At 43.6% G+C, this 12,521-nt stretch overlaps 1 protein-coding gene across 1 annotated transcript in view; it reads left to right on the forward strand.

Annotated features, from left to right (window-relative positions):
• Positions 1-4,943: 4,943 nt before the first annotated feature.
• Positions 4,944-12,521, forward strand: part of LOC116045729 (neuronal membrane glycoprotein M6-a-like) — a 38,945-nt gene continuing 31,367 nt past the window's right edge. The window contains exon 1 of the mRNA XM_031293573.2: positions 4,944-5,218. Within this exon, the coding sequence (XP_031149433.1) occupies positions 5,182-5,218 (37 nt within the window). The 5' untranslated portion in view covers positions 4,944-5,181. The remainder of the gene's footprint in view (positions 5,219-12,521) is intronic.

The raw sequence follows: 12,521 nt of genomic DNA on the forward strand, positions 1-12,521 counted from the left end.
AGCGACCACGTCGTTTAAATAGTAAATGCACCTGCACCTGCGCCACTCTTTGCGCCCATGGGCGTGATGGTCTTACAGGGAGGTGTGTTCAGGTGAATTCTTGGCGTATTGCTATCTTGAGGCAGCGGAGAAGTGATTGCGCCATTGACCAACAAAAACCTGGTCTAAAGTCAATAACGCAGCATTTCATTTTTATTTTAACAGCGAATTAGGAAAATGTGCCTAGGCTCATGCACAGCACACGCACACTATGCTTGTTACACACACACACACACAGGGAAGTGCAGCAGCACACAAACATGCAAAAGATTACAAATAAAAATATTACGGTGCAAATCTGCCATCATAATAGCAATGCGCCAAGGTAGAAATGTGCCTGGCTTTTAAAGAGAATGGGAGATGACACTCTGATTGGTTTATTGCATGTTACGCCCAAAACACACCTATGAATTAATGAAGACACTAAGTACAACCCTTTTAAACCATGTGCCCGGCGCACGGACCCTTAACTAGCATAAGTGGATTTGGTAAACGCACCTGCGCCATGCGCTTCACGCCGTGTGCTTAGATCGTTAAAATAGGGCCCACAGTCTACCTGGGTATAACCCTGGTAGAGCCATCGGTGTGAAAGAGGTACCAGAGTGATATCTTGAACCCTTTCTTTACTTTTAGAGCTTCAGGTTAAAAACAGAATGCATTTAGCCTGCTCAGAGCTTTCTATCTCTCACAATGTATTGCTGTGTGAAGTGTGAGAAACTTACACTCGTGATAACTGTTTTCATCACATGTCATTTCAAATCTTTGTCATGTGATTGTGTAGAGCTGCCTTGTTTGATGGGTCCTCTTTGTTGGTGTCTTCCAGTGTGCTTTGCTCCGACCAGTCCCATAACTTAAGGATGCTTTCAAGGTGTTCTTGCTAGTCTACTTTTATGTGTAATTATTTTCTAGGATCAGAGTGCCTTGTTGTCACGCTCACAGAGGCAATGGATCCACAAAAGCATGACTCCGGTAGGTAAAATCCAAAAAGCTTTATTTGAAGCACAAACAAACACACGGGCAGCAGTTTCAAAATCGACAGGCAAAGGGGAAGTTCAAAAAATAGGCAATGGTCAAACTCAATGGGAATCAGGAACTCAGGAACACAGAAAACAGGGAAAAACGCCTGAAGGCTGCACACAAAGAAAACAGACAATCTCGCACAGGAGTAAGGGGAAGACAATGAGACACAGGTGCAAAACATAGGGGGGGGGGACAGGTAATCACACAGGCGGGAAAGCAGAAGACAGGAAGTAAAACTTCTGTTAGGACATAACATGGGAGAGCAGAGAAACTACAAAATAAAACAGGAAACAACTACAACAGAGGCCTGTTTCAGAAAGCAGGTTTAGTGAAAACTCTGAGTTTGTTAACCCTGAGATGAGGGAAACTCTGGGTTTTCCGTTTCAGAAAGAGAGGTAACTTAACCTCAGAGTCAGTTAATATGGTAACTGAGTGTGAACCTAACTTGGTCGGGAGCAGGTTTTCTTCAATAAACCTTGAGTTTCTCTCAGTCTCATTTCCTCATTCATTCATTCAGTCTGTATCAGGCGCATTTTAATGCAGTTTGTTATCTGCATGAATAAAAACTTAATAAATAAAACTTATTGTTAGGCAGATTATTAAACGTTTTTTTCTCAAACATGTCATGTCCTTTTGTCGACGATCCTGTTGATGAAAAAGCTGTATTACTTCACAGAGAGTTTACGTCGGGTGATGATATTGAGTCCCGACTAAATGTATTTTCATTTCCACATTTTTTCACAGTCGATTAGATATGTAGATATGCTACCTTATCAGTCCTCATATCACTAACATCCACCATCATGGACATGCTTTAAAGATGAACTGAACTGAAAGAATAAATGTTGATAACGTGTTGGTTATGACAAATAAAAATAAATTACACTAAAAATTTTAATTAAAAAAATCAATATAGCTTTTTTTAAGCAACACAAAAATTACGTTTGTTAGTATTAGAACGCTGACAATTTCGATGACGTCACTGGCATGGTAGGACCTGCGAAGGTATATAGGCTACAGTGCAGCATATTAAATACACATGAAAATGAGTAATTTTAATGGCATGGGTTACACATTTGAGCCTGTGAGGGACAGGCCTGTAGTGTCTGACTACCACCACATGGAGGACAATCTGTTTCAGGCTCCACCTTCGGATCGTTTGGGGGGAAGTGACTGGTGTGTGTGTGTGGGCGCTGCCGGAGCATGGACACTGCAACTGAATCCATCTGTTGGCAGAGTGGTCAACCTGGACCATTTACCTGTCATGCACTCTCATTTATTGTATCCAAGCACATTATGCATTTTAGGGAATAGAGACTGCTTATATATCGTGTACATTTAGAGAAAATAGAAAAGGTCCTGTGCGTTTTAGAAAATCGAGGCAGATAAATGGAAAATGTGATTGGACGAATTCATCCAATGGGATCGCTTGTTAAGTTAGCTGCACGCAAAATGTTAAAACCAAAATAAATAAAGTTAAAAAAAAAAATTAAAAAAAAGTTTGCTGCACGTAGGAGAGTCACCCCAGGTTGACGGATGCACGGAGGATTCACGAGTTTTGCCGTTTACTTTAGGCTAGTGCAGAGTTGGCAGATTTTTTTCTTTGTGGTCGTTGATGGATATTGCACAAATGGATACTGCACAGATACCTCTTATAATTGAACTAGCAGCTTTTTCTGTGAGTTGAACTCCCTCTGCATCAACAATGTGCCCTGAGACATCAGCTAGCTTCAGGGTGAGTAGAAAGGGACATTGGATTCTGTTTACAGACCCGCTGTGGTTTAGTTAGCAGCTAGAAACGCATTATTATTGATCTGTGATATCATCGGAGTCATGGTTTATTTATACAGTCTATGGTCGGAGCGCTAGCTTGTGGAGTTTGACATAAGTGCTTCCAACGTGTTTAGCTGCTAGCCCTTTCCCTAGGTTGGATCGTTTGGTATCTAGCTTGGTTTTGTGACTCAATTTCAATGAATGCCCAGTGTGTCAGTCTCAGTTTTGTTGAACGCTGTAAAGCCTACACGTCAGGCTTTATTTGTGCGTGTAAGTGAAAATGTACGTGTTTTGTGTATGTCACAACAACGTTACATCCAGCCCTTTGCCTAGTAGACTTGCTAGCATGCTGGATAACAGCTAAACATACCTCTCTGTCCTCTGTCTGATGTGAGCGTTTCAGCGCCCTGTCTCTGCGGTAGATAGCATCGGTGTTAGTGTCTTGCCGTTGGTCTATCAGTCTGCCCTGTACTGTAGCCTGAAAAATCGATCATTGACGGAATGGCCTCAGGTTTCAGTCTGTTGGACTTAACCCTCACCAGTGACCCTGTTGAATCGAAATTACAGCTCTCTAAATAGTCTGTCGCTAAAAAATGCTCGTTACAGACTCGAAATCTAGGGGCTGTCGGAGGGCTAGCCAGTTTTAAGGCAGCTAGCCATGAGTTGAGGACTGGTTTCCTTGTCAAAGGTAGCCTGTGGAAATGTATCGTAACCCCAGCTGCCTTAGCCCTATACAATTCATTACTGCAGCCAGGGGCAATACAGTATTAACCCCCCCTAGACCTGTTGGTTTCCGTTTCCTCAGCCATGTCCGTTAGCCTCAGACTGTTTACATTCCATGGCTGCTTACCATGCCAGTGACGTAGCCGATTGTGGAATTCCAACATGGCGGCGCCCGTGTAACAACAACAACACTTTCAATGTACCGTTTTATCCCTTTTAACAAATTCAGCCATTTTAATCATTGTACCAATGAGAAGAAATAAAATACATCTGTTATATCACCTTTACTCAAATTCCAGTTCAGTTCATCTTTAACATCCCAGCAGATTCTTTGTGTTGCATTACGTTTTTTTGCAAACGGCAGTTTTCTTTATTGGTGATGCGGATCATAGCCTACTGTAATAGTAAAGCCACTGTAGCCGTCAGAAAAGTGTGACTCGCTCTGAAAAAAGTCTGAAAGGTTTTTTGTAGTTGTTCCCTGGACACAAACCAGTGAGAGCCATTAAAAAGAAATAAATGATTATAAATTATAGTTCTGTTAATGATCATGGTGTTGCAGCCTCAGAATGGGATAAAAAAGTAAGATAAGATACTACTATATAGTAGTATCTTACTTTTTCGCCCGCAGGATTGCACCCAAATGTGAAATTATAGGTGTAATACAATTCCAGTTTTCACCAGTAATATTATAAGTTAACTGTGATTAAATATTAAATTAATACACTGTTAATGCTTACGCATTGACTCGAGCAGCAATTTTCTCCCACACCAATTCTCTCTCTGTTGCAGCAGCAACCGCTGTCTTGCTTTTTTAACGAAATACATGTTCAAACTCGTTTGTGCGCATGAGTATTTCCGCCGACCCGTTTGTTTGTGGTTGTTACCATGGTGAATCGTAGTATCATGGCTCCATTCATACTGCCTTTTTCTTGTGGTGGTGAACGTGCGTGAACATACTTGGAGTTGATTGAACCAACTCATATCAGCTGTTCTGGAACCGAAAACTCTGAGTTTCCCATCTCAGGGTAAATCAACTCAGACATCAGGGTTAGACTCAGAGTTTGTTAAACCTCCTTCCTGAAATGGACCCCGGGATTGTCAACTCATCACCTTTTCCTCTCCCTGTCTTGCAAGAACAGCTAAGAAATAAATTGCTTAAAACTAAACCATTGAGTTGTTGTCTGAATCTGCTACTGGGGTCCACACTAGGAGCTAGCCGTAACAAGCTTCATACTAAGAAAACATTATATAATTTGTGGTTTACATTCAGGTTTTCTATTTTAGATACATACACTATTGAAATCAATGTGTGTATAGAAAGCTATAGATACAGAGTGCAGATGCTAGAGAAGCCCAAATAGGCAGAGTGAAGAGAGAGAGAGAGAGAGAGAGAGAGAGAGAGAGAGAGAGAGAGAGAGAGAGAGAGAGCAGAGCATTGGAACAGGGACTTCCCTGAGCCTCCATCATCTACAGAGAGAGAAAAAAACACTCTCACACACACAGCCTCCCAAGCACACACACACACACACACACACACGCGCACACACGCACACTGTGCTGAGAGCTAGCAAGGGGCTTTAAACAGCTTTACACTAAACGGAGACAAAGGGACTGTAAGTTACCACAATGGAGGAAAACATGGATGAATCACAAAGCCAGAAAGGTAAGACGGAGGAGTAATTTGTTCATTTTTATCTTTAATCAGCTGTGCCATTGTTCTGTTCAGCCATTCCTGTCAGTATCATGGGCTTCCTTTGTGTGTGGTGTGGGCAGAGGGAAAGAAGACAACATACGTGTCCTGCAGAAATATTTAGTTTAGTTTTATTGGTAGCACATTTAATTTGCACATTTCATTGGCACAGTTCAAACAGATTGTTGTCCTCATCGTTTCATCCCAGCAGGAATGGAACGATAGGCTGTGAATTTTAATCATGCCGTCTATATGTCTGCTCGGATTATATTACCCATGTTTGTTGTGTGTTTTGATGAATGGATGCATAAATCAGCATATTGTTTGGGTTGAAGATGAGAAGAGATGGCAGACACTGGAAGGTTTGTGTTGTTTTGGAGGCTGGACAGACAGATGGACAGACAGATGGATGGATGGATGGAGGAGGTGGGAGTGGCAGGGGGGAGGAAAGGGGTAGAAGAGTGTGAGAGTGTGGGGCAAAACCTAGCAATAAAGCCCAAAATGTGAGGGAGGAGGGATAAGTGGAGCAGTGATTGATGCCTCCGTGGGGATTTTCTTTGTTAGCCTCCATTGTTGATGCTTCACGCTTGTCTGAACGCCTTCTCCTCTCCTCTTCCCTCGCTCTCTGCATGTCTCCCTGTCTTTCTGCTGTCTGTCTGTCGCTCCCACCCTGGCCCTCCATTTTCTTCATATCTCTCCATCACTAGCCCTCTCCTTTTATCTTTGGTTTCTGACTCACTGGATTTCAAACTGGATTTTCGGACTCCATCTGTCTGTCTCTGAGCCTTTGCAGCTCTCTGTCTCTCTCTTTTTCTGTCTCTCTCTCTCCCTAACCCTCTCTTTTGACTCATCTCTCGCTCACCTCCATCCCTCCCTTTCTTCCTCCATCTAATTTTGCCTATTTCTAATCTTACACATTCTATTAAAACAATTGTCTAGCCCTACATGTATGTTTGTTTTTTGCATTCATATTTTTTATCACATCCTCCCATATTATTGTTGTTGTTGCTGTCGGCGGTGAAAATGGGCGTGTCCATTTTCTCCATTGCACCTTCTCCAGTCTTAATCAGACCTGAGCAGTGCTGCGTGCACGCAGTCAGATATGCAAACTTTGTTTCAGCAAATATTTGCTTTTATCACCGTATTAACATTTATTAACACTGTATCTATGGAAACAGCGTTATGGAATTGTCTTCTGTTGTGTGATAGGCGGATTCATGTATATTTTCTGGAAGGAACCTGTTTTAGCCAATCAGAAAGCTCGATGCGGAGGCATGATGTTTGAAGCAAACATGATTTTTCATTTCAGACATTTTGTTTTCTTTTCTAGCTGTCACCCCCACTCCTTCTGTTCATCCTTTTAGCTCCCATCCCACATTGGCTTCATTTTTTTCCATTCTTCGTGTTTTTCTCACTGGCCTCCCTGGGATGCACAGCTTCTTATTTTAAGAGTATGTCAGAGACCTGCTCAGGGTCCTACATCAGTTTAAATCAAGGCTACCTATCTGTTTCTTTGCTTATTGTGCTGAACTTGGCTGAACAGATGACTGTGTGTTGCTTGCTAATATAATAATATATAATTATATTAATAATAACAAACTACTCATCTGTGAAAAATGTAACATTGATTGTAGTAGGATTGGTTACTACCTCTGGTTAGAGGCTACTAATTATTATACAGCATGCATACCCATTGAGTATGTCCAGCCTATCATGCCCATTTCATAATAAAAATTGATTAAATAAATGATGTTGAAAATTAAATGATGCAACACAATTAGAATAAAAGTGAGTCCCAGCCAGTGTGAAAATGATCACATGACCAGGTGTTATTTACCACATGTTACTTTGAGTTTCTATTGGTTACTGGCAAATACATCACACCCTGTATGTTTGCTAGCTGTTCCACATGTGGTGAAGAGCTATCTTCATGTGTACTGCTGCTGTGACATGCATCTATCTATCTATCTATCTATCTATCTATGTATCTATCTATCTATGTATCGATCTACTGTATCTATCTATCTATCTATCTGTCTGTCTGTCTGTCTGTCTACAATGGTATGTATGCTACTGTAATACTCATTCTTCATCGTGTAATACACATTCAGCATGTGTTTCCCAAACTTTCAGTAATAACAGGGAGAGCAGCATCTCAGCCGGGACACACTGACACAATGATTTTTACACAAAGAAAAAAAACCATAATGTATTACATATGCTGAATTAACAACAAGGCAGGAATAATTATGAATTTGTTGTAGACAGTGTTTAACAAAGTTATAAAGTGTCCGCCATCTCAACAACTCGTGAAATGGCTTGATTTACGGCAGAAATCTAAGAATAGTCTACGTAATCCCCGTGCTTACTGTAAGTAAAGAGTAAAGTTCACACACTATCCGGTTTATTAAACCAGTCAAAACTGTTGATAAAACTTAGAGAAATGAATTCCACCAAGGGAACAAAAAAACGTCTGCTGGCGCCATTGACTGACAGAAACAACTTCATGTGTTACGTTTACCAAATTTATAACACGGCACAAAGTTTATAGTCTTACCCCTAACTCAACAAGTCACACTATTGTGGAGGGGAAGGGAGTCTTGGGACAAGTGAGCCTAAAGTGTGGACAGTCTGGTCAGTCAGAGCAGGGATTGCCAGTGCCTGGAATCTGGCTGGAGATTGGGAGGAACAAGGCTGGGTTGGGAGGGGAAACTCTCTCATTTGTATGGGATACACCGCAGAACTGTTTACCAAGGCAACTCAATAAATAGCTTACAGTAGCTTAGTGGTGGGACAGCACCGGGGGAGACTGGGCTGGAGTCTCCGGAGCTAACCCCGTCCCTCCACTCAGCAGCCAGGGAAACAAGACAGGACGCCCCCGCTGGTCTAGAGGAACTCAAACTGCAGACTCTAGCTGCTGTACATTTACTTGAGTATTATTAATACACTCTAAAATTGATAGATTGATTGTCTCTCTGGCTTCAGCAATGTCCCTAGACAGCCTCAAACTGTCCCAGCGACATCTAACGGGCCATGGTCGATGAGCTGACGTGATTATTTGAACCTTTTATTGAACTGTCGCAAATTTGCATCGCTGCCGGATTGAATAGTTTTGATATGAAATAATTGCAGGTGAGTAGTTCACATGGGAAGTGTCCACATGAGGTATTGATGGATAAACCACCAACTCACATACCAGTATATACCACCAACGGTTCTTATTGCTGATGTATTCAACAGTTAGTTAGTAGTAGAGTAGCCAGTTCTTTAAAGCCTCAGCGTTTTCTCTGTGAAACAGCCAGCAGTGAAAGAATCTTACACACATGAAGTGATATTGTATATATATATATATATATATATATATATTATTACTGGCCCAGGACAATCTGAAAAAATAATTTCTGATTTCTTGTAGAGGTCAGTGGAAAATCTGACAGGAGTCATACAACTGAAAGTGGACTTTGTGTATTTGCCTCATATCCATTTCATTATTATGACCACTAATAGAAAGCAACTTAATGGAGAGAGGGATAGGTCAATACAAATTGATTTAGCAGGCCCATAGAGGGTGAGAGAGCAGGGGAGGAGGGGGGCAGAGAGAACATACTGGAGAGGAGGAAATCTCTGAAGGTATTTCCCTTACCTCCCATTGGCATAAGAAATTAAAATAATTAGAATTGACCCATTTTTGACCCACCTGGTACACCATGAACACACTGGTTTTATTAAATCTCGCCTTGCTTCAGATAACATCCGTGGTCTCCTGCCTATCATTGAAGGCGTTGCTAAAGTGTCGTCACCATGTGCTGTTATATTTTAGATGCTGAGAAGGCCTTTGACAGCCTTGAACGGCACTACATTTGGCAGGTTCTGGAACACATTGGTTTTGGCCCACAGTATATTTCAATGATTAAAGTATTAGGGCGCTTTCACACCTATAGTTCGGTGGATTCAGTGCGATTCGGGGGTGAAGTTGCATTTTTCATTTGGTTGGGTTTGCTTTCACACTGCACTTTGTCAAACGCACCAAACACTGTAAACACACATCACGCGGTCCAAACGGTCGCTTGTTTATTAGACAGAATATCTGAAACTCGCCGACACTCGAAATAATGGAGCAACACCATATGTGTAATGTCTTGGTTTTTCTGGTTCTGCTTTAGTGTTTCTATTATTTTAGAAGAAGGCGAACAATGAGCAGCTGACAGGCAGTGAGTGAAGGAGAGAGAGATATGATGTTGTCACACAAACTGATGATGTCACACAGATGACCAGTGATTTGGGGTCAGAATAGCTTATGGATCTGAAAGTTATCACCCCAAAACCATTTGTAAGTCCGTAAATTGTGTGCAAGGTTGAAATTGCAGGCTAGTAAATGCTCTGTTTTTGATTAACTTCCTGTGTTTGGGTCGGATCGCGTTTTCACCTAAAGTGAACTCTAGTTGACTTGGAAGCGAACCGAAACACCCGTTTTCAACCGGTCCAGAGTTTGTTTGTTTGATCTGCACCAGAGTTTGGATGAGCTTTCACACCGCCCCAAACCAACCAGACTATCAGACCAAATGCTCCAGGGTTTGTTTTAAACAGACCAAATGAGGCAGGTGTGAAAACAACTTTACGTGCATATCCCACTGCCATGGTCTTGGTTGGTAGCACATTCTCTGATCATTTTCCATAATAAGCTCTGTCTCTGGCCCAGTTGAGTCAGGATCTGGTCACCATCTACAATACTAATCACCACTTATCTTTGTATGCAGATGACATTCTTCTTTATGTTAGTGCCACTTCCACTCAGCTCTCCGTTCTCTTAGAGATTTTCTCTAAATTTGAGGACATCTCAGGCTACAAGATAAATTGGTCCATGTCTGCTTTGCCCCCTCCGAATGAGGCTTCCAAAGCTCTTAATCTTTGTAGAACCATCATTCCCTCAAACAATTCCGCTATCTTGGCTTGAATAATTCTTCCTCTACTGCTAAAATCATTACCGATAACTATGGTGCTGTATTCAACACATATCGCGATGGTACCCGTATCTCATTCACAAGTGAAGAACTCGTGAACTTCAGGGGAACAACACCATCAGACTTATTTCCCACTTTTCTTCTCCCTTCACTGGAAATTTTGGACATTCTGGTCAAAGGTGCGCTCACCTTTGCTCACGCAGCGAAACGCCGGAGGAGAGAGAAACGGGCCGGTGCGCTGGTGCGTCTCTGCCAGCGAGGATCACGCACACCGTTACCTGGAATATTCCTCTCTAACGTGCGCTCTCTGCCCAACAAAGTGGAGGAATTACAACTGCTGTTGGGGGGAAACAGGGACTTTTCTTCATCTGCTGTTTTGTGTTTCACGGAGACATGGCTCTGTGGATTAATACCGGACTCTGCGCTGCAGCTGGCAGGCTTCCAGCTTTTCAGAGTGGACAGAGACACGGACCTCTCCGGCAAAACTAAAGGTGGAGGAATCTGTTTCTACATCAACAGTGGTTGGTGCAACGACGTGACAGTGATCTAGCAGCATTGTTCTCCTGACCTGGAGTATTTCATCATAAACTGTAAGGCCAACGTGCAGGACGCGCAGTGCATGCTTGCCGACCAGATACTGTGTGTGGAGCGGACCAACCCGGACTCCCTAGTTATTGTCCTTGGTTACTTTAATAAAGGGAACCTCACTCATGAACTCCCTAAATATAGACAACATATTAAATGCCCGACCAGAGAGGAGAACATTCTGGATCACTGTTACACCACAGTCAGGGATGCTTATCACGCTGTCCCCCGTGCTGCACTGGGACACTCTGACCACGTCATGGTCCACCTGATCCCCGCCTACAGGCAGAAACTAAAGCTCTGCAAACCTGTAGTGAGGACATCAAGGAAGTGGACCAGTGTAGCTGTGGAGGATCTCCAGTCGTGTTTGGATTCTACTGACTGGGATGTGTTCAGGACTGCTACCAACAGTCTGGATGAGTACACAGAGGCTGTGACGTCATACATCAGCTTCTATGAGGACTGCTGTGTTCCATCAAGCACCAGGGTGAGTTACAACAATGACAAACCCTGGTTCACAGCCAAACTCAGAAGGTTAAGGCTGGCTAAGGAAGACTCGTTCAGGAGTGGGGACAAAGACAGATTTAAAGAGTCAAAGTACAAATTTAGCAAGGCAGTGAAGGAGGCTAAACATCGGTACTCTGAGCTCCAACGCCAGTTCTCAGCTAACGACTCTGCGACTTTCTGGAAAGGACTTGGGCAGATCACCAACTACAAACCTAAAACCCCCCACTCCTTCATTGACCGACACCTAGCCAACGACCTGAACGAGTTCTACTGTCGATTTGAAAGACAAAAGGACAGTCCTGACACCATCCCCCACGACACCTCCCTACAGCTACAGCCACTGTGCATCACCTCCACCTCCTCCACCTCAACAGGGTCCTGCCCCCCCCCCCCCACCAATGCCCTCCTTAAAAGTCCCCCCCCCCCCTCCCACCTCAGTGACGACTCTCTCCATTCACGAGAGGGACGTCAACAGACTCTTTAGGAGACAGAATCCCAGGAAAGCTGCTGGACCGGATGCTGTGTCCCCATCCAGCTTGAAGCACTGTGCTGATCAGCTGTCTCCAGTGTTCACAGACATTTTTAACACCTCACTGGAGACATGTCACGTGCCAGCCTGCTTCAAGACCTCAACCATAATCCCTGTCCCCAAGAAGCCAAGGACCACAGGACTTAATGACTTCAGACCCGTCGCCCTGACCTCTGTGGTTATGAAGTCCTTTGAGCGCCTTGTGCTTTCACACCTCAAAGCCATCACCGACCCCCTCCTGGACCCCCTGCAGTTTGTCTACAGAGCCAATAGGTCTGTAGATGATGCAGTCAATTTGGCCCTCCACTACATCCTCCGGCACCTGGACTCCGCAGGAACCTACGCTAGGATCCTGTTTGTGGACTTCAGCTCTGCCTTCAACACCATCATCAGGAGAAGCTCTCCCAGCTAGGCGTGCCTGACTCCACCTGCAGGTGTATCACTGACTTCCTGTCTGACAGGAAGCAGCATGTGAAGCTGGGGAAACACGTCTCCGACTCACAGACCATCAGCACCGGATCGCCCCAGGGCTGCGTTCTTTCTCCTCTGCTCTTCTCCCTGTACACCAACAGCTGCACCTCCAGTCACCAGTCCGTCAAGCTTCTGAAGTTTGCGGACGACACCTCCCTCATCGGACTCATCTCTGATGGAGACGAGTCCGCCTACAGGTGGGAGGCTGACCACCTGGTGAAGT

This window comes from Sander lucioperca, chromosome 4 (assembly GCF_008315115.2).
Source record: "Sander lucioperca isolate FBNREF2018 chromosome 4, SLUC_FBN_1.2, whole genome shotgun sequence".
NCBI classification, from domain to species: domain Eukaryota; kingdom Metazoa; phylum Chordata; class Actinopteri; order Perciformes; family Percidae; genus Sander; species Sander lucioperca.